Source organism: Aythya ferina, assembly GCF_964211825.1.
Source record: "Aythya ferina genome assembly, chromosome: 8".
Lineage (NCBI taxonomy): Eukaryota > Metazoa > Chordata > Aves > Anseriformes > Anatidae > Aythya > Aythya ferina.
Window position 1 is genome coordinate 21,713,184 of NC_140304.1, and position 23,467 is coordinate 21,736,650.

Genomic DNA, 23,467 nt, shown 5'->3' on the forward strand with positions numbered 1-23,467 from the left:
GATACACCAGCCATTTTATATAACGAACTTTTAAGCTTTCTTCCAACACAGAAAATGGTATGGAATGTTACAGCTTTTTTTTTGTTGTTGTTAAAATGATAGCACTGATTTGAGTGACTTTTATTAACAAAATTGATATAGTTTAGGTGAAAGAGTTGCCATCTGTCTCTGTGTCTTCCTGTCCAAAAGAAGTTTGCATTTGAAATGAATCAAGGTAGATTATGAGACTCAGTGATAAACATGCTGGTTTTGGTCTGAAGTTTGCCAGTTTTTAAAATAGATTAAATGTTTTACTTTCAGATTATAGACTTAGAGTGCTTTTTTTTTTTTTTTTTTTTTTTTTTTTAACTTAATGTTTTTGTTTTGTTGCTTTAAAACCCAATCAGTGGAGGAAACGTGAGCCATTTCAGGTTCCGGAGCAGTTGATGAGACTGGTGCTATCTTCCTTCAAGAATCAGGATATGATAACAGTGCAGGAGGGTGGCCTGTTCAAAAAGAAACTGATGTTATGTTGTTGAAAATTCCTAAGCTTTGAACAACCTGTTTAGTATGTCCATGAGGTAAAGCTAAAAGGAATCATTAAATCATCTGATGTGATATCCTGCATGTTCTTGTCACAGGCTATTGTTGTTCTACTTACAAATGCCTGTTTTGCTAAGAGAGAAAAAGTGTTCTCTGTTTATGTTTGCCATAATGATTTGTGCAGATCTCACTCTTAAAATGCATTTGTTGAGGGCAAGAAGGAAATATTTGAAGCTGGTGTTTTAGGAATGAAATGGAAGTATTTGCCATGACCAGCAAGGCAAAAAGTTCAATAAACTATCAGATAAAAAGAGCACTGGGCTTCTGTGCCTTTACTAGCTAACATAAAGCAGAATTGGGAAGCAGGTTTTTTTGATGTCTTTGAAGCTATTTGCAACAGTTGCCTAAGATCAATAAACCTTTGACTTGCAGTTGGAGAGTCTGTTTGGAGCTGATAGAAAGCAGCTGCATTAAAAGATCATTCATAATTTTTTGAGTTGTTCATTCTCATCATCTAGACTTACGCTGGTGTTAATGGTACAGGAACATAAAAGTATTAGTTCTTAGTGTTTTGTAGCCTTTCTAGCCAGTACACTTAAACATATAGCTGCAGCATAGATCAATGGATCTGATATATTTATCAAAATAAATATTTATGTTATATAGCTTACTTTAGAAGACAGTTTTTGTTTTTGCCCTTAGGTGGAGCTAAGTTGAAGAAAATGTGTTCTCTTTTGGTGAAATTGTGAAACAGGGTTAATGAGTACTGACAAGTGTCTTCTGTATGGGCAGCATGATGCTGACGAGACTGATTCAGCTTCACTTCACATGGAGGATAACAAAGATTGGATCTGCTCATCTCTTGGTTAGCAACTGTGTGATACTCTGCCAACAAGAGAGATGGGAATCATTAACAAATAGCTTGGGGGTCTGTGTGCTTGTATCCATCGGTTAGGGTGAAAGTGAGCTGAAGCTGAAGCCTCCCTGGACTTACAGGTTTAGACTTCAGGTATGAAACAGATGTTGTAGTGGGAGCAGAAGGGAGGAATGGTGAGACAGAATGTGTCTTCAGTGATGAAGAACTGGGTATATTGTTTCATCTCTGAGAAACTTTTTTAGGGTTCTGTTGCCCTAAGAAGAGTCATACAAACTGTGTATTTTGTGTCAGGCTGAGAACAGAACTTGTGCTAGAAGGTATGGGACTGAAACTTAGAGATCTGGTTAGTCAGCATCTGGGCTAATTGAGGCTGCATCTGCATTGAGCCAATTAGGACCTGTGATTCTGCCCTAAGAGTGCAACCACCTAATCTGACTCATGATGTAATAATTAGGTGTATGAGCTCTGCATCCTGTGACTCATGGACTGCTTTGTGAAAATCATTTGGAAAACTTAATCTTTAGGAAGATGAGCATCCTTTGTAGTTGTGTAGGTGAATCTGCTCAGTTAAATGTTCTTTGTTGCTGGAACACATGAGGATGCGCATAGCCTACAGTGTTAGCAGGTGGTCTGCAGGCTGTCCATGAGGCAGTTGGATGGACAGCCACATTTGGTGAAGAAACCAGCCAGGGCACTGTACACCTAGCACCCACATCTAGTGGGCTTGTTTGTCTTGTGCCTGTGTCTAGCAGGGCCGTGTGTTTGGTTGTGCAATACCTTCTGAGGACTGAGACACGAACTCAGCCTTCTCCAGAGAGTGAGGCCGTTGGTTACGTTTCACGGCACTTGAAGCAATGTAGTGTTACTAAGAAAATTACAAACTAATTATTATTATTTAAGTTAAACTACATGCATTAGGAGATCCCTTGAAATAAACAGTCTGTCCAGGTGGCATATATTAGAGACTTTTGGGTCAGTGTGGTAGAACTTGTGCAAAAAGGCATTGTGTCCAAAATCCATTGGTTTTGCCTTGAAAATCTGCTGGACATGTAACAGTTTTGCTATTGAACAGGCATGCTGCTTGTGATATATTTTAAATGCTACAACAAATCCATCACTATTATGTCTACATATTTTTCTGGAAATCTATCTTTATACGGAGTTGAGTCCATTGAAACCAGTTTAATTTGTTAGTGCTGGTTTTGTCTTCCATCTATTGGAGTGTGTGCTGAAGATAGTGGACTGGTATGTGTATAAAACAAATAGTAAAGTGTATGGCTAATTTGTAGGTGTTACAGGTGTGTCTATGTGAACTTAGTATACATAAGACACCTTTCATATTTTAAGATCCTCATTCTACATTAATTCATAGGCTGTAAACCAGAAATAAGAATAAGATTTTTTTTCCAGACAAAATTTAAATTTTTGCTTCAGTTCTGAAGCCTTTACAATGAGCTGCTTGTTAATCTTGCCTGCCTCCCTTTGGTAAGTGTGAAGAATTTATACCAACTTACGCTTTTTGGAAGGTTATAGCAGCGTTGCTGCTTCTATATTCAGAAATGCATTTGTGCATTTAATCAATCAGCGGTAATTGATGGTTAGCTTTCACAGAAACATTTCTAAACTGGTATGGGCAATTGTGAAGATGAAGGTTTTCTGAAACTCATTATCAAGATGTTTATGCTTTTTAATGTTTTTGATCACTCTTTTTCAGCTGTGGAGCTTGTACTTAAATTACTGCAAGTTCTGCGTGACGTTTATTTCTTCTATAATAATTTTATTTTGATAAGTACCCGAAGAGACTATTAATCAATGAGGGACATAGTATGATTATTCATCTTTGTTTTCAGTTTCAGGTCTGTCCAAAAAGTTTGTGTGTTTCCACACCTGGGCACCGAACAGATCTCTTTCAGCGAGACCCTCAAAATGTTCTCATAACAGACTTCTTTGGCAGTGTAAGAAAGGTGGAAATTACAACAGAGACAATTTCTTTGGACCGTGACTTGACTGTCTTTGAAAATGAGTAAGTATTTACTATTTAGACTTGGTTTAGAATGATAGAACCATTCAGGTTGGATAAGAGCTCTAAGATTATCTAGTCCAACCTTTAACCTAGTACTAAAGTCCACCACTAAACCATGCTACTAAGTTCTAAGTCTATGCGTTTATTGAAGACCTCCAGGGGTAGTAACTCAACCACTTCCCTGGGCAGCCTATTCCAATGCTGCACAACTCTTTTAATAAAGAAATTTCTCCTGATATCCATCCTAAACCTCCCCTGATGCAACTTGAGGCCATTTCCCCTCGTCTTATCTCTTGGTGCTTGGGAAAATAGCTCCAACCTTTAAGGTAATTTACCAATCCTTTAAGGTAATTTTAAAGTAGAACAAGGTGTCCCCTGAACTTTCTGTTCTCCAAGGTAAACAACCCCAGCTCCCTCAGCCACTTCTCATAAGATTTGTAATAGCAAACAAATAAATGTGTATAGCTCTGTGTGGCAGAAACAAACAAAGGTCTTGTAACTGTCAAGGAAAGAAGAACCCTGACTTCCTGTCAACTTCCTACAGCTGTTCAAAGAATCAGGGAGTTGGTATGAACTGTTACTACTGTTAAAGTTGGGATTTATCAGCTGAAAACTTACTTTCTGTTTAAAAATTCCCCCCCCCCCCCCTTATTCAATCCTGTGAGCAAATACTGCTAGAGACCAAGGTGTCTTGGTCAAAAACAAACAACAGTAACAAAATAGTCTAAAATTTTATTTCTTTCTTGATAGCTCCCTGTGCAGAAACATTTTTTACTGTAAATTCCTGCTTCTGGAAGTTTACTCCTTCAGCTAAGCTCTGACTTTAAACTATTGGTTGTTTTCATTGCAGCTAGGTTTTCTTTATAAATGCTTTGTTTCTATTCTGCAAATTCTCTGCCTTTTGGCTTTAACTGTCCTGAGAATCTCAGTTGCAGAGATGCAACTATTTATATGAATGAAGTTGCTGATGAAAAATTTGTTGATAGAAATAACAGGGATTCCGTTACTTTGTGGATGAAGAAAGAACTATAAACTCCTTTGTATTCTTGGTATTCTGTTGCCACCTATTGGAAACATGTAAAGGAAGATGTGCTTGTACTGCAGAGTTTATCTGGTATTGAACTTCTATTTCTAGTAAATCTTTTATGTTTCATGATAACCTCCTCTAGGAGGGGAAAAAAGAATTAAACTAGTCTGCTATAGCCAGAGATGTAATATTTTTCAACCCATACATTTATGTAAATTATTATCTACTTCATTGTTTACTATCACTCAGAGAAGTTGATAGTGTATATCAATTTCATTAATTTTAAAGATAATAGTAACTCTTGCCTTCGTAATTAAAATACACTGAGTGTAGGATATTTTTACAATTTATTTTCAGATTTTATGTATACCTGCATTGGGCATTTTAGTACCAAGCATACAGTAATTAAGCTAATTCTGTGACTGCTCAGTTTAGAACAGTTATGCATTGCACTATATGCAAATAGTTTAAAAAAAATCAGCCCCCTAAGTTCTCAGTTTCTTGTAACCACTTTGGGAGATTACATAGAGAGTGTATTTTAATCGAGAAGAAAGTATGGGCTTTGTTAAAAAAAAAAAAAAAAAAAAAAAAATTGTACTGTATAAATAGGGATGAGGAGTGCAGGGAATATACCTCTTGGTTTGACAGAGATCTGTCTCATTACAACAAATTTAAGAATTCTAGCTTTCAGTTCTTATAAATTTAAGTAATGTTTTTAAAAATTACCGTTTTGGAGGATCTGTTGTGCAAGAAACGGGTATTCTTTTGATTTAAAGAATATTAAAAACATCTTGCACATCCTTTTCTAAGGTTAAGAACTCAGAGAACTGTATAAATTACTTGATTTTGCATACGTGCTACCCAAGTTGTCCCAAATTAATGGAAGCGTGACCCTTGATTGAAAGAATGTGAGTGCATATTCTTACATCATCAGTGTTGGTTCAGTCATTCTATGCATTTTGGGCATGTGGTGTCTGCCTACACCCCAGATTTCATTTCTCTGTGAAATAGGGAGGGAAAGATGGGATTGGTATCACTGGGAGAGATACTAAGATACTAAGCTTTATTTTTTTTTAAATAAAAACCCAGTAAAGTTGATAGACGATAGATGAAATCTTCTGGTTGGCACTCTAATTAAATGTTATTTTGCTTTTAGTATGCTTAAATAGTAAGTAAACTCTTCATAAGCTTAGTTTTTAAGCCTACCAGAATGCTTAACTAAATGAACTGCTTATGAATTGTACAACAGGATGCTTTCTTGGGCTAGCTAAATACATTACCAGGTATTTTTTACTATGCTGTTTTTGGAATTCTAGGATGAAGGATTTTTTATTTTTATTCTCTAGAAAGTGTGTAGTGAGGATATTGTTTTCATTTTAGTTTATATTGATGTCAAATGTTAGGAGATTTTTTTTTTTTATGATTTTTTTTATCTTGATCACATCGATCTGCAAAGACCAGAATTTAATAATCTTTCCAAACCAGTCATGAATAATCTTGTTCAAGCTTAATAGTATTTTTGAAAGCCTGGGCAAAGAGGAAAAAGGTCATGTAGAATTGAACTTGTACCCCTTATGGGTTTACCTTAACATAAACATACTTATTTGTCCTTAAGTGTCTGATAGGGAAATCAGAAGTCTATACCCCCTAATACAAATATTGATGCATTACATTGGTTACTGTAAATCTCTGAGTGTGCAGATCATATTCTAACAAAATCTACGCGTAATATTGAATCTTTTCCTTGTTCTATATTGCATTTGTTAAGTTTTATTCTAAAAGATACTTTGTATTTTATTTTTAACATTTGATGTATTCTCTTGCTTGCATTCCTTTATGAATCATTTCCTCTTTGTTTCAGTGTTAGCTTGATACTTTTTTCCTTTTGCTGTTACATACTGGTGGCAGCAGAGTGCTACAAAATATTTGTGTAACAGAGCAAAAGGAGGAAACAAAATAACAGATTCTAGCTCTGATCCAGTCCTAGGTAGACAGCCTTAGGTCTGATTTATATGCTTTAAAGTTGAAAGGGTCATGTGTGTAGCAAAGGATATTATTTAAACAAACAAACAAAAACTGATTACACAGATAATGGGTAAAGAAGATGATGTTGTAAGATAAGAACATATACTAGGATTGCACTGTTGGCAGACTGTACAAGTTTTCATCCAACCCACTGCTGTGACGTAGCCAAATCTCTTCAGTAGAACTTTGTTCATTTTTACACACTTCCTTAGGAATTACTTCATAATGCAGTTTTACTTCCAAGTTCAGTGCACCCTGTACCTCTGCAACCAGCTCAGAATTGGCAGCATAAAATTGAGCACAAGCCGAGGTACTTGATAGTGAGGTCTTTGAAGTTTTCTTTGGCTTGGGTTGAACTAACACAAAGAAACAATGACTGATTAACCAAAAGAAAAGTATTTTTTTTTCTGTCCATTTAGTGGTAGGTGACTATTTGTAAGTAAAAGCTTGCTGCTTTTTTTTTTTTTTTTTTAAAGGGTGGGGGGGAGGGCAAAAAATCCAGCAGAACCCTCTGCTGTTTCCTTTCTTCATAGCAGTTTCGATCTAAGCCATATTCACTTCAAAGAGTTTCTTCTGTAGTTGTCTCGGTCCTGACCGGGCTTGTAGCTGCTATTTTTAGCAAAATACCTGAATGTCTAGGTGTTCTGGGGCTTTAGCTAATTCTTTTTGTGAGTCTAAATCGCTGTGAAATAACAAAAAGTGAGCATGAGGAGTAAAAGAAATCCAGCATCTTTGGAGAAAGATCTGTGCAGAGTTTAGTATATTTGGTAAACCAGGAGCGTCTCTCTGGAACTGGGATTGTGACTGCACAGCCTGTTAGAATGCTTTCTCCTTTCCAGCTCCTACTGTAGGGAAAAGTATATTAGCAGGAAGCACTGGTAAAAATTGGGGATGAGTATTTCTCTTGAGGATGGTAAGAATCAAATTAAAGACAGCATCATATAAAACCTTCCTAGTTTTATTGCTTTTGAGAATTGGGCTTCATATTTAATAATTCTGTTGAGATGAATTGTGGCACTCCTATCAGTGACTGTTTTCCTGAAAATAAATAAATTGGCCACTTGAGTTAGGAAGGACGCTTGTGTAATAGAGAATAATTGTGAGTAATTGGTTCATTTGCAGTATGTTAATAGCTAATGTTGTCTCAATCTGTTTATTTGAGAGTGACTCTTGTTTTCTGTCTGTTTCCTGTTCTTTCTTCTTTTCTGTCAGTTATTTTCAATTTTATGTGCTTAATAGGTGAAGCTGCTGTTGTGTGTTCCTGAATCCGTAGGGATCCAGTTTGTGAGCTAATAGGTAATTCGTTTTGGCTAGTAGATGTTGCTTAGCTCAGTGAGCATTTCCTAAAATAAAAGATTCTAGGTTTGTTCACCATTATTTTTTGACCAGATGCCTCAGCTTTATGGTTCTTTAAGCCTTGTAAGTGATTTCCACGACTAATTCTGAAAGCCCTTGTTCTCAGAGAAGTTCCCACTTCTCATTCCCATCCCGGCGTGCCGTGAGGGCGCTGATAAAGTTATATCAGCCTTTCTTCGCGTTTTCTACCTATTCTTTGGGCAGAGGTGAACACCACCACATTTGTGTTGGGGTGGCGGCAGGCGCTGGGCCTTGCAGGAGCTGGCGGAGGCTCCCTGCGGCCCTGCTGGGGCGGCCTAGGCCCGGCTCCAGGGGCCGAGCGCGGGGCCTGCTCCTGCCACGCCGTGAGGTGGCTGTGGCCTGCGGGTAGACGCCAGCAGGTGGCAGCGAGCGCTGAGGTGAGGGAGTGGCTTGTGCTTGGTTTGGGGTTTAGGGTTTTCTTTCCACACCACCTGATCAGTTTGAGGGTGACATTGGATAGGGAAGGGAGGGGTGAGTTCAATTATTATTATTATCGTTATTGCTAGTTTGTACTTAGACTGAATTTTCAGGAGGTTATGTAAGGTTTTCATTTTGCACTTTTCTTGTCAGACAACAACTTTGTGGAGATGCAAAGCATTTCAATTTCAGTGTAATGAATAAATAGAGTAGTCATAATATAGCAGGCCCTTGCTAATCTGTAGTGAATTGACCAGGGGGGTAAAAATCTGTTAATTCCAGGTAGAGTTATTTTTCTAGAAACATCTTCAGAAGGTTATATATATGCGTGTGTATGTGTATTCATGAAACATGCTAATCAGTTACGCATGTAGTATATTTTCTTCTTATGCTTTACCATTCTAACAAAATCATAGCTGGATTTTTTTTTTTTTTTTATCAATGTGTGTTTTAATAGCCTGCACATAATTCAAAAAGATTGGTGAAGTAATAATTGCAGTTAAATATTATTGCTATATTTTTTAAAGTATTTTCTAAATACATTTGTTTTTTCTCTGCTTGCCTAGCCATGGAGAAATGTGTGTATACATTTACATGTGCATGTATGCACACTGCTGTATTTGTTAGTGTAAAAGGACTTTTCAAGTAATGCAAGTAATATTAATGCAATGGCTGTTGTAGAAGGAATTATGTAGTTGGGTACAATTTTACTAGTATAACAAAACTATAAAGTAAGGATTACTATCAAAAAGAACTGATAGGTATAAATTGTGTTGGGAGGACCTCAGATACACTGAAATATTATGTTTGATAATTATACTCCCTATTTAGCAAGATGTTTTAAAAAGTAGATTTGAACAATATATTTACCTGTTTGAAAGAATTTTTGAACCGTACTGTTGCCAGAGATTACTTGTGTGTGTTTTTTTTGTTTGTTTGTTTGTTTGGTTGGTTGTTTTGTTTTGTTTTGTTGTTGTTGTTGTTGTTTTCAAAAATGTATCTTCAGTCAGGTTTTCTTTGATCTTGGATGTTTTTTCCTCCAACTTTTAGTGGGGTTTATATGACATGCAGCATTTCTTCTGTGACAAAGCTTTAATTGTTAATGCCAGGTTGTTTTGCTGTCTCTTCATGTTGTTTTCAGCAGAATGCTGCTTTACTGAACCTACATATAGTATGCTGAACCTGCATGCGGTTTAAACAGGCATTAACATCAAAAAAATCTGGTGGTCCACAGAGGTGCTTTTACTGGGAATAATCCACAAAGGTCATTTTAGTGTTCTGAAAAGCGCGTGTAAGTCAGTGACAATATTTTTATGAATCTCATACATGTCTTTTTGACTTACTAGTGCAAATTAACTCAGGCATATAGTAGTTCCAGTGAACTGACAAGTAGTGTCTAAATTTGTTGCATGTCAGATTTAGGAGGTCTTAAGTAAACCCAGCAGATTTTAACATCTAAATAGCTGAGAATATCTAGGAATCATAGGATATTCAGTCAAGGTTTTTATTCCACTGCTTACCCATTCCTCATTACACCTTTCTTATGTAGCATTCTTATTTTGTCTCATTATTCCTTCTTCACCTTTTCTCCCTTGTGTGATCTTTACCTGCTATTATTTTTGCAGTTGAGTGGGCTTCTCTCTAATTCTAGTCCCCTGAAGTGCTCTTTAGACAGTCTAGTGCTCTTTACATGGAGATCATGATTTGATCTTCTTGCTTTGCTGTCCAGGCACTAAATTCAAATTAATATCTATTCAAGGAGATACTTCTGTAGTTGTGTTCTATATTATGCCATTCAAGAAGACCATGAGGATGATTGTAGTGTTTGACCAGGAAGTATTTCCATGTAATTTTTTTTTTCCAGGGATTTGAGATAGCATGATTATTTCAATAAAATTCTATTATTATTATTTTATAATTCTTATCAAAACTACCAAAGGTGCTGTTGATCTCTCTTAGGTGAGAAGTTTATTATGTACTTTTGTGTGATTAAGAAGAAAATTTTGAGGGAGTAGAAAAATGGGGCAACAAAAGTGAGATGGTGGGTTCAAACAGTTAATTTTGTCATGTCTTAGACTGTTATGTCTTTGGAATTCAGTGGCCAAGCATATGTTAGAGTTCCTTATGCTCCAGAAATGAATCTGGGCACATAACAAACAATTAAGTCTCCAGGGCTCAATCAACATTGCTTTTTTTTTTTTTTTTTTTTTTTAAATACGGGATTAAAGCACATGCAAGTACTCTTAGTCTTCCACTGTTATGATATTGTGAAAAAACTTACACTTGTTTTTTGAGTGCCTGAGGGATTACCTTCCAGATGGTCAGAGATTTCTGCCACTGAAAATTCGTATCTTGTCCAAAGCTGTAGAGGAGGAAGGGGCATTTTGCCTTCACAACACATTTATGTAACTAATGGTTAAAAGACCATAAAATGATCTTTATCAGCATCTCCCAGCCCTACCAATAGGAGCTGCTTTTTTTTGAGTCAGGTGTTGGGTAGAATAAAGTTCATGTCACAGGGCTATGAAATTTATTACCTAAGTCCTTGAAGTCCTGTTACTGATTTTAGTAAGCTGTGAGATGATTTGAAAGACAGGAAGAAGTTTCTCTATACTTCTTATTTCTGAAAACTCTGTAACACTCAAATTACACTTCACAGTGAGTGTAGTAAGGGTCTTAGTTCAGCAAAAACAAAAAAAAAAAAAAAAAGGAAAATTATAAATTTAAGTTCTGAGAGGAGGAGAAGAGCTGAAATCCGAAAAAGCATTGCATTATTGCTAGGAGTCTCTTTTCAGTCCAGTTAGCTGTTTGAATAGACTGCTGGAAACTTCTGGCAAGGGAAGAGCAACGAAGCCATAATCACATCAAAGGACAAAGAAAACTGGAGGAGATTACAAAAGTAAATTCTGATCACATAAAGAAGTGCATTTACAGATGGTTTGCTGAACACTGTTTAATATTACTTTACAAAATGGTATTGTTTTATGTACTTGGTCAAGAATATCAGAAATCTATAGAAGGTGTGGGAGGAGGAATAACAGATGCTGAATACGTCTACCAAAGCGCCCAAGCTTCTATTAAGATTATTGTATGAAATCTGTTGGACAGCAGAATATTAACTCCGTGGCAAGATTGATTTTACAGGGGAAAAATAAATTCTATAAACAAAGAACTTACTGCAAAAATAGGATTTATTCAGCTTTTTCGCAGGCAGGAGACTGTGATTGCACAAAAGGTTGCTATTGGTAAATGCCAGGAGAAACAAACAAAAAGTAATGAAACATAATAAGGGGTTTGGCATACTCTGTTTAAAAAAAAAAAAAAAAAAAAAAAAAAAGAGGAAGGGGGGAAAAAGGGATACAAAGGGAGCTGGAAGAATGGCTATCCAGGGATTGTATATGTTGTAGTATTCATTTATTTATTTTTTGAGTCCTAGCAAACTCACTCCAGTGTGCTCCAGTTGCTATTCAGAGGTTGCTGCAACTGCAAGGGAATATAATGGCAACTATGTGGATGTTCAGCTGTTATAGAACGGTGACAGATCACCTCTGTTGTGCCAGTTACTGTTAGAAAGGCAAGACTAAATTGGCCACAACTTTACATAATATTGAAAGAGAACTGAGAAGCACGAAAACCCTTTATCCATCTGCCTAGAGGTCAGATCCAATTTGGAACGTAAAGACAGGCAGAATTTCTCTTTCACAAAATCATCCGAAAGATCCTGCTGTGTATATATATGTGTGTACAGGCATGTTCATATTTTGTCATGTAGTATCAGAAGTAGTGCCACTGAAGGCAGTACATTTCCATATCATAAACAGAATAAACATATTTTTGTTGCAAACTGAAATTACTAGGTTTTTGTATCTCAAACTGTATTTATGTTTCTTGTGGACGTAGGAGTAAGACAAATTATGACTTGCAAAAAATATAAATGGAACCCACCAGTATTGTTTGGGGAATTCCCCTTTCACTCTGTACATATGGTACGGAATTCGTGAAGGCACAGTGTAACCTGAGTAGCATTTTGGTGACTGGCAAGAATGAGGATTTGGAAACAGAGAGACAGAGCATTCCCTTCCTGCCCCCTGTGTATTCACACTATGTGGCTCATTCCAGGAGTTCTCAGGAAAAGACAAGACCATGGTGGAGCCTAGGACTTCCTTCGTTGTAGGGGTGGGAGGAGAAAATGCTGAGCATTGATATTCACAGCTGCTTTAGCATAAGCTCCTTGAATTACATGATAGCTGGTTTAAGTGTCTATTCCTCCTGGTTAAAAAAAATGTTGCTGCAGTCTTCATGGCATACAAATTTGTTGTAATATTGAGAGAATACTTGATTAGAAATCAAAACAATTAACAATGTTGCACCTTCCTCCTGACTCCCGTTGGCAGATTTTCAATATTACAGTAGTTTTCCATGTAATTTCTCCATATTTCTATGTAAAAAAAAATAAAAAAAAAAATAAAAATCAGTTCTGCAGGGCCCAGATACAGTGGAAAACATGGCGCAATGCTAGCTGTGTGTTTGTATATTTTCAAAGGGTATCCTTTGATTCAAAGCAAAGTATAATGAAAAATTTTGCTAAACTCTGAGAATAATCTTCAGCAGTTTATAGTCTTAAATCAACTAAATGTATATTTTCACTCTGTGTAATGTTTCTCATCTTAATGTTTTTTAAAAAATATTTATTAACTCAATTATTGGTTTGTCAGTGACAGATGGTGAATGACAAATGTTGGGATTCGTACAGCTTCAGAAAGCGTGTGGAAAGGTACTTTGTGAAAGTGGGCTACTGCTTTTCCTTATTCTGCAAAGTGTTTAAATTGACATTTAACATTAGTAACCTGCATAGCCCCATCAAGTTAACCGCTAGTGAAAGTGTTTTTGCTGGCCTGGGACACCGCAGGTTTTTAAGACAAAGCTGGGCTTCTTTTTTCTGCGTAGAAAAGCCAATCTGGCTATCAGAAAAAGTGACTAAAATGTACGTTTTCTGTGGGCCAGCTGGTCTCAGGTAGTTTGTTAGTCTGTATAATTTATACTCCACTGGCACAGCAGAGCTGCTGCCCTCTCGGGGAGGGAGATTATCCACAAGGAGTGAACAGATGGTCTTTCTGCTCCCTGCTGAGGGCATTGTATCATGGAGAGGGCAGAGTTAATCTGTGGCTAGGACTTGCTAGCTTGGCTAGCCAGAGCGGCTGAAGGCATCCTGCTGGCCAGCAGTGCTTTATTTTCAGTTTGTGCAGAGCCTGGATGGGCTCTTAGAGGACAGGAGGGTTGGGACTGCTTCGTGCCAATGTGTTTTCCCCATGGCTGACTTTCTGGAACTGAAGTCCAGGGCTGTGGTGCTGCTGGCAGAAGCTTTCCTAGACTAAGGGCAAATCTGGCTTGCAGATTGTACATCTAAATTTCCTCTTGCATAGCACAGGGCTCTGAAGGATAGGAGTGGATGGATTTTTCAATGCAGTAGGACAGATTATTTTGAAGTGTAAACTGTGTGAAAGAAGCAGATAAGGGTATGTTTTTCCTGTAGTTCCACAGTAGCGGTTTAAATTTTACAGGTGGGGTACTGCTTATAGTATTATAATTGTATGAAGCTATGAGATAAAAATCAGAAAGGGTTACTTGTATTACTGCATGATTTCTGGTCTTGTGTTACCTGCAAATGAGACATGTTGTCATAGGTGTATTTCATCTGCTCTAAAATTTCAGTAATATTTTTGTTTGAAATAATAGGACAAAAGTTACATCTATACATATTTAGCAATTTATGACTCAGTTTGTGAGAGCAGAATAATGAACCCTGTAGTTACTATAAGTTTTATATGAATTTAATTGTAACATAATATTTAAACTTCATAGTTCCCCACTGGCTAGCTTTTTTTTTTTTTTTTCCTACTGGTTGTTTAAGAGTCAGAACCATGACTACCCACTAGAATAAAATAGGAATGAAGACTGCTTGCTGTAGGTCTAAATTTTATCTGGGGAATTGGAGCAGAACAGCCACTAAGTGAAACTGCTCTGAATCTCAGCCATAGAGGACATAACCTCTGTTTCTTCCTTAGCTGTCAAATAGAGTGCCCTACTTCCCTTTTCCTTTGTGTGTGGTTTCTCTCTGATACAGTTTTTACTGCTAGATAATTTATTACGAAATATTCTGAGCTGAGTTCTATCTTATTAGGTGTTTAGGAGCTTTTATAAATGTCTCCATAAAAATATATGGTGTATCTGTTTAAAAAAAAAAAAAAGCATAAATCCACACTATACTGTAATGTTTTAAAACTGAAAGCTGTATATATGCACAAAAAATGTGATCAGATGGAAAATTTTCCTTAAAACAGAATATTTCTGCATGATATATGCATTTAATGACACTATTGAAAAACATTGGCCTACATATTAATCTGTGACTTCATAAAGTAGTTTAGGAAGGGTAGAAGAAAGAAGTGCTCTAGCTGTGGCAGGAAGACTTTCCATGCCACACATTGAAAGGTGACTTAGTTCAGGGGTTACTCTAAATACATTATAGTAATAGTGGTTGTATTTTAAGTGATTTGTAGTTGTCTGTTCAGTTACTAATGAGCAAACGTCTAGAAAAGACCTTGAGAACAGCTTTCTCTGTTGCAATTCTTGGGGAAGCTTCTAACAACATGGACTGTTGAAAGGCCTTGAGGAGGCCTTTATGGTTTGGTGATGGGATGAGGAAAAAATTGTAGCGGTATACGTGTTCTGCAAACAGACAGGTTCCATTACTGGTCACAAAATTCATAGTATATTGGACTATCAGGGTTTTATGCGAACAAAATGATTTCTTTAACACCATGAGGGAGTATACATGAGTCATTTGGTAATTATGTGCCAAATTATGACTGTTTTTAAATTCATCTAATACTAAATATAAAGCATTCAAAATTACAGTGTAATTATTAAGAGATTATCATTATCACTGTGTTGAATTTTGTGTACACATACATGGGTTTTATGGTGGGTAATAATAGATGCTAAGGATGTGTTAGAATCATAGTGATTAGTAGTCTGACATGGAATTTATTTGTGATAATATATCACCCAAGAGGTACTTGGTTGAGTTTTTAGATATTCTAAATAATTGTTTCTTTCTGGTTTCTAACTGTTTCTTCCCTCTTTCTTTAGATGTAAAATGAAGTCTAATTGAAATAGCTGTCTTTTACAAGATATATTGAGACTAGAAATAAAAGGGATGAGGGGCAGCTCATTTTACATGTAAATGATTTTATTTTAAAATGCAGCTACGAACAGACCTAATCTCTCTGTGACTGCTGCCTAAATCTGGTTGAGCATAAGAGAAAACTGTAGAAACTAAGGCTGATACAGATATCATTAGAAAGGAAATCCCACCTACTGAGGAAATCCCACCTTCTTTTAATGTGCCAAATGAATATGAAACCTGCACATTGAAGCAAACTGAAGTCTCGGTAAAGGTAGTGTAATGTAAATTGAAAAAGGGATCAATTAATGTGTTAATGCATTTTGTGCCTACTGTGCTCATCTAGTGATCGGATTATTTTGCTGAATGTAATCAGAATTGGACAAAAGACTAATTATATAATAAAGCTAACTTCCCCGGAAATGTGAGAAGAAACAAAATAACTTAAGTGAAGTGAAATGAATTGTAGAATGTTATTTATTCTCACCAATAATTGTCCTTATAAAGTAAAAGCATAATTTCTAGGTATGATTTTTTTCAAACTGAATTAGAAAAAAAAAGATAATAGAGAATCAAGAAGCCAATATAATCAGAAATACCAGTAATTTGCATGCTAGTAATCTGTCCAAGTCAAAAACCATAATGTGTTTTTGGTTATAAAGGAAAATTTTGGTTATGAAGGAAAATTTTCATATCAAAAAAGATGAATTGTTATTGTTTGGGCAAATGTATATTGAATGCAACCCATCTCCACACAGACTAAAGAAAAATCATTCTCAGGGTTGAATTTTTTGAATTAGTAACTCTTAGTTTGTAAATATTTATATATTTTTTATTTTTTTTCTTTATATCTTTTCTATATTTTTTGCTAATATTATTTGATAGTGCTTAAAAGAACAACAGTATTTAAGGTAAATTTTGGTTTTCAACTCTGTTGCTCTTTCTGAAGTCCACAGTGACATCAGTGATCTAAAGAGAATACAAATTTCCTTGCTAACATGGTTCTTACAATTCATTTTTTCAAGTGTGCTTACTAAGTCCATGGTCCAGAGTTATGGCAGTCGCAGAAGTGTGGTAGCGAAGGAGGCTTATTGGAGACCTGCATTACATATTGAGCAGGTCTGCAAAGCTCTGCTTCTCTGAATATCAAATGTGGCAACTGGTTTGATGCTGTAGCTGTGCAAATGGATGTGTTCCACAAGAAGTATCAGTAGGTTTTGAAAAGATGGCCAAGAGAGCAAGGCAGCAAAGGATGGCAGTGGCAAGCTGGCAGACACTGTGGAAGGGCTGTGCTGTGGGAGCTGGGAGGTGATGGGACAGGGTGGTGAAGCAGTCTTGGTCCAACCAAGCACAGCTCCACAGAGATAGGGTGGCAACAGGGTTAAGAGCTATAGTTTTACCAGGTGTCATTTCAACAGCCTCCTGTTACTGAAACTGGCCTTACCTGTCTCCAGTGTGCCCCTGGCTGTATATATTCTGCAGAAATGCTAGGGGACAGATGCAGATAACCATATTTGAGTGAAACTTTAGTTTAGAATGCTACTTTTGGAACTGATTTAACGAGTGAGGTAGTTAATCTGTTTGTTGCTAATATCTTGGTGTGGATTTATATTTGTAATGCTCAGTCTTGCATGTTGGATGAATCTTGTGTAATTAGCTCCGTTTGACTGAATCATTGTATTTGAGTTATTTTTCATGAGTAAGGGGATAAATACTCATGAGGAGTGTTTCCTATGTAGAGCAGAAAAATGTGACGTCCTACAGAAAATATAAAAGAGCATCTCATTTGCTTTAATTCAAGGAAAAGCAAGACCTCATGAACAAATGCATATTGAAGAACTTAGTCCTAAACTTAAATAGTCGTGGAAAAATAGATTTATAAAAGAATCCAAGGGAAAAGTGTTTGGAGATGGCTCAAGCCTTAGCATGTACTTCATCTGCTAGCTGGCATATGTAGTTTGCTTCTTGTCAGTTCTAGACCAACTTGATAACAGACTGTGTTCTAATCTGAAGAACTACTTGTGACCAGAAGCATTTTTTATATGACAGAGTTATTTGGGCTGATGTCCATCTGCAGTGGTAAGTGTAGTGCTCTAGCACATTTAGCAATTGCAGAGAATCATTCAATTCTTAGCGTTCATTTGTGTCCTGCCTGATCCACATGAAATAACAATGATTAATTTTCTTCTAAAATAAATTAAAAAAAAAAACAAACACAACTACTGGTTATAGTAAGTCACCACACAAGGTCTCTTGTTCCTTAAATGTTACTGTTTTTTTTTTTTTTTTAATTGCTTTATTTTACATGTACTAGTACCTGAATTAGTATGTTTTACCTGCATGATGTTCAGATTAAAAAAGTAAATGTAGTCAGACACTAAAAAACAAAAACAACAAAAACTCAAAACAAAACCAAAAAAAAACCACTTCAATTGCTAGTTTTCAAAATTTTGTGTAACTTTTTTTTTTTCTTCCAGTTACTAGTGTGAAATAGCAGGATTCTCATCTAGTACAGTATACAGCACTTTAGTCAAGGAACTATTGTTATAGAGCAGATAAGATTAAAAAAAGTCATTGGGTTTGATGAAAACCTGCATGAACAGTGCAGGAAAAAAAAAAGCCAAAGTTACCATAGCAACCAGCAGTGCTTTAGACAGAAGCTAAGTTAAAAAGCGGAGAAATGTAACAGAAAATGTGAGGGCCGTTTGATAAAGCATTAAAAAAATAATGAAATTTTAAGGCAAACATGATTAATGCTCAGCTTTTATCACTTTGAAATTCCTGATCAGGTGCTTCTGTCTTTAAAAGAAAAATATTAAAACTGTTATTAATAAAGAAATTCTAGTGTTGGAATCCATTAGACTCTTTTAAGGAGACATTTTTGTGAATTTCTTGAAAAATGTGTGAAAGTTGTATGAGATTTTTTTGCTTACTTTCTTGTCAGTAGATGTTAAGATTAGTCTTATCCTGTATTGTAGAATAGTCTTTTGAAATGGTTTTCATGATATAAGCAGTGTTTAGACCAAACACAGTCTTTCTAATAAAAGTGGTTCCGCAGTAGGAATACTGTGAGTTCTTCGTGGGATTTTATGCTAGGTCAACTGACTATGCAGCATTCCCTTCACCGTAGGAGGGTCAGAGGCAGCCTTAAAATGCTTGGATGGTGAAATTTCAAGACAGAGCAGTGTTGGCAAGTTTTGGAGGGGCAGAATGTCCCAAGCAAAAGAAGTTTCTGTAAAGTAATTTGTACAGTTTCCTGTGCCTTTGTGTCTGAATCCATGTTCTGTAACTTAAATGCTGTGCTTTGATTTTTGCCTTTTTGAATGCAATTCAACATCCTGCAGTGATTTGCTGTCGGGTATTAATGTTTTGCCTGTATATTGCTTCACAGTTAGGCAGGATTAGATGTTATGTGGGTGAACATCAAATTAATATGTGATGAGATTGCAAGCGTCATTTCTACTTCCTATGCAGCTATTAAGTCTTAAATTTGATCTTAGTCCTCATAGAGTGGTCCATGTTGGAACCTTAATTAAATAAGGAAGTTATGAATGTGGAAAATACATTTCAGTGTTCCATCCTGAAAGAGTGCTTTATATGGGAATTGAAACAATCTAAAAGTTTTAGTACAACAAGGGAATCAAAAAATACTTTATTCTTTCTTTAAAATACAGTCACTCACTTCTTGTTTGCCATTTGGAGGATTGCGTTAGCATCTGCTGGGTTGCCACACTTTTTTTTTAGAATATGCTTCCATCATACACGAGGAGCTGGTACACAGCTGTCCTAGGCAGTACCGTACATAGCCTGGGGCTTTGCATACGTGTCGGCACAGTTGTGACTGGTGTCTCTTTCTTTTGTTCTTTGGGAATAAAGCAGCAGTGTTTCTGAAGAATCAGAGTGTAGTTATTTTATGAAATGAAAATGTTTTCTTCTTCTTGCATATAGGAGTTCAGAGAAGAGTAAAAAGTTTTGCGTTACTCCCTGAAGTCCTCCTATGAATCCAAATGGAACATATGTAATGAGTTCCTTATTGTAAAGAAGGTGCAGTATTTTTTCCTCCTCTGATACTACGAGTTACAAGTATATGTCTACATTGAAGTATGAGCTTAAACCGATCAAGTGCAGTGTGGCTGGGCTTTGAGTAGTAGTTTTGCGTAGGGATAGTGCATTATAAAGTAGTAATGCATTATAAAATTCTTTCAGATAACTGAAAACCGAGGCAGCTTAGGTACTTCTGCAGTTAGGTTTTGCTACAAGTAAAACCAAGTGCTCCCAGACCAGCCTCTTTCCTGAAGACAGAGCTCTTTGCACAGCGTGCCTGCCTCTGCCAGAGGTTTGATCCAAAAGCACTGTAGAAATCTTTCAAATCTCAGTGTGAGGCCTATTATGACAGAACAGTCTGTTAGGACTGTTGAGGTTTTTTGTGGTATGCACTTATGAAGTATGCACAAACAGTACCTCAAGTCAGAGACCCAAACATGTTGTGAAGTAGTTTTCTATGACACCTCTGTTAAGTCCCTGCTGACCTTGTTTAACACAAGTAAAATAGGAACAGTTTTCTAGTGTTTTTGTTTTTTTTTTTTTTGTGTGTGTGTGTGCTTTTATACATGTGTGGGAACCTGGAAGTATGGTACTGTTAGTGGATCATGCAGGCTTGAAATCCTAAGCCTGTCGTGAGAAAGCAGTCTGTCGCTGATGTCATGAGGTAGAAACATGACTGAACCCAATTTCAGTAGATGAAACTAAACCCCACTAGGTGGTGCAAGCAAATAAATCACCTTGCAAAATACTTCTTGCCAGATTCTTAAGTGTGGGGAAAGGGCGTCTTCACTAAATTAGAGCACAGAGTTTATTTTTACCTCTGTAATTATGTACACCAGTTATTAAAATTCAACACTTAACTGTGTTTTAGACATCTCTTCCCAGATACAAGGAAAAGTGTTCTGTTCTTTGCTTAGCCTTGCATATCTGCCTTTCTGGCAGTTTAGGCTGGTGTCAGGATATTGTGTTCTCAGCTGACGTGGTGGCCCATGGAAGAAGTAGCAGAGCTTGCACTGTGTTGCATTGTGCTATCAGAAGGGGCTGCTGATATCCTTCCAAGAGGCTTAGTGAGGCATTTACAGGCTTTCCTTGCCTGTCTCTCAGGATCTCTCTCATTACAGTTTATCCTCTGCCAGTTTCACTTTGAATTTGCTTATCTTTGAAGCAGTATTGTGTATGTTCAATTAAAACTACTTAAAAGAAAAACAGATTTCAGACAGTAAGTTAAAGTAATGTGCTGTCAATTTTTGTCCTGATATAAGTGGAGTGAATAAAATTTCAATAGAAAATAATTTTTGAGGTATAATGTATACAGCTTGTCTGTAATGGTTAATGTACTATGTTTATTAGATCAGTGGTTCTGTTATGTTTTAAACAAACAAGACAACCAACAGAAAACCACAAACACCCAAACCTGGAAACATACTTTCATTGTACTCCTGGAGGTGATTATAATACATTATCAATTCAGGATGTACCAGCTATACCACTGTATTGAATTCAAACTATAGAACCTCTCAGAAATTCAGTCTTACTAGTTTTTCTTTTTTTCCTTCTTCCTGTTAAAAAGACTTCTTGTAGAATGGTGTTTTTTTCTAACGATAAGCTGGCTGGTAGTTGGTTAACAGCTTATTACAGCTGCAAAATATTTAAGTTAAAAAGAAAAAAATACAAAACACATTCTTGAGATAAGAAGAAAATCCTGAGGCCTTCCACTTATGGAGAGCCATCAGCACTGTCATTTTCTTGTCATAAATCATATTTTACTAGAGTTTGTATGGCTTCCCAGCGGACCCCAGGCTGCCAGCTCTCTGAGAGGGTGATGGCATCACGGCTCTGCCATGGTACTGAGGCAACCCCTGCCTGTGCTAAAGGGCGAGTGCTGCAGTGAAAATGTTGTCAGCTGCTTAGCAGTCAGCTTGAGATAGCAGGTGTTCTTCTGTACTGCTGTTTTCCCCACTATGTCTGTCTTTCAGGCCTTTCTCTATCAAAGAATACAGTCCATCAGTAAATACTGTATTATCATACTGTATTATCACGTTGCAGTCTAGGGCTCTGTAACAAGACAATGACTGCAACCATTAAGCAGCTTTCTAGTGAAAGTTGAGTACTTTATAGTGCCGTATATTTACTGAAATGGAAATTTTTCATTTCATAGTGACTTACATATTCATCAGTTAGGTTGGGTGTGTTTGCTGCATTCACCGTAGCCTTGGTAAATGCAGTAGAAGCAGGTGGGTTTTTTTGTTTGTTTGTTTGTTTTAGGAGATAAAGCAGGGAGACATTAAAGTATAAGAAGTAAAGGCAGCAGTATAGCCTATGCCCATGAAGTCTCAATTGACCAACAGCCATACAGCATACATATACTAGCCACAAATAGTCAATACATACTCTGAGTTTTACAATAAGATTTTCTTAGAATATATACTCTCTATACATTCGACAAAAAATGCTGCAGAGTTGTTGTACTTAAAATGAAAAGAGACTTTTTTTTTTTTTTAACCTTAGCTTCTCTGGGTAGGGGACCAACATACCGCAATGCTATCAGACACTTCTGGTTATCATTAACTCAAAAATTAGAGTAGGATTTGTATTTATATTATGAAGTAGAAGGACTTTATAGTATGTATATTAAAGCACTTTGATACTCATGCTGAAAAAAATGCTGCTTACTGTGCAGGTTCCTCACTTAAATTGCAATAATGTGGGAATCCCAGCCACGAGTGAGGATCCGCTGTAGCTGAGCAATGAACATACAGAAGAAGGATACCCACCTGCCACTATGGTGCTTGCGTCCAAAGTAATCTAACAATTTTGGTGACAGACTGAACATTCATGGGAACATGAAAGAGAAAACTGCTGATTTAGATAATCAAGTTTGTTTTCCACAAAATATTTTTACAATGAAGCTAAAAGGTGCATGACAAAATGTGAACTCTCTCTATATATTTGATAATATATAACATGTAAAAGTTTGTAGAAAGAAATCTTTTGGCTCTTGCCTGTGTTTGTGCTTTCCTTACTTTGGATTTTTTTCTTGAACATATTATTGTGCAGTTGGAGTTGTTCCATTGTTTCTGTAACTGTTAGTTATTCCATATGCAGATTGTGAAAGAGAAATCTGGCCTCATTATCTGTACTAGATGAACCAAGAAACTTAATTCTTTCCTCAGTTTCATATTTGCTCTTTTATGCAGATGTTTATGCATATGCACTTGCACAGGAATGTGAAGGACCTTAGCAGAATTGGAGACTTTGTTCTTTTATGTAAGGTATACTGATAGTCTGAAGCTTTAAAATCGGAGAGATTGACATTATGATATTTTTCTGCTTTGCGCGGTCTGTTACTGATTGTATCTGCTGATAACATACACTTAACATTCAGATTTACTGATACAATGCTCTGTAGATTGTAAACATTAGCAGGAAATGACTTTTAGATAATGGAAGAACCTACCACTGAGATTATGTTAATAAACCTTGCCAGACACAGGCACAGATTGGAAGATGAGTGGCTGGAAAGCATCTCAGCTGAAGGGGATCTGGAGGTGCTGGTTGACAACAGACTTGACAGGAGCCAGCAATGTGCCCCGGCAGCCAAGAGGGCAAACTGCATTTTGGGTTGCATTAAATGGAGCATGGCCAGCTGGTCAAAAGAGGTGATTCTTCCACTACATTTTGTGTTGGTGCAGCCTCATTATGACATTGCAAGATTTTTATATGCTAGAATTCATATCAACATAGGCATGGAAATAAATTAAAATTTATTTTTTAAAAACTTCTTTGTATTAAATGTTTTTAGCTCTTTACTGTTGTAAGCCAAATAAAACACTACAGAAAATATGAGGCAACTAAACAGGGACGTGGTTGTAGCTCACTCAGAGCTGCTTCTGTTCCTGCTTTAACCTTGTTCCTTAGAGACTGCAGAGAGAAAGGGAGCTTATAGCTTCTGGCATGCTCAGAGCTACT

At 36.6% G+C, this 23,467-nt stretch overlaps 1 protein-coding gene across 3 annotated transcripts in view; it reads left to right on the forward strand.

Moving 5' to 3' along the window:
* PIGK (phosphatidylinositol glycan anchor biosynthesis class K) overlaps nt 1-23,467 on the forward strand; it is a 75,610-nt gene that overhangs the window by 16,229 nt on the left and 35,914 nt on the right. For 2 of the 3 annotated variants that reach the window (XR_014695486.1, XM_084527720.1), the window contains exon 9: nt 3,250-3,422. Coding sequence is in view for 2 of the 3 variants with exons in the window: in XM_084527720.1 (XP_084383846.1) it covers nt 3,250-3,422 (173 nt within the window). In the remaining variant the exon portion in view is untranslated. Of the gene's footprint in view, nt 1-3,249; nt 3,423-22,178; nt 23,277-23,467 lie in introns of those variants that run through there. The other variant, XM_084527721.1, reaches the window with a different exon arrangement.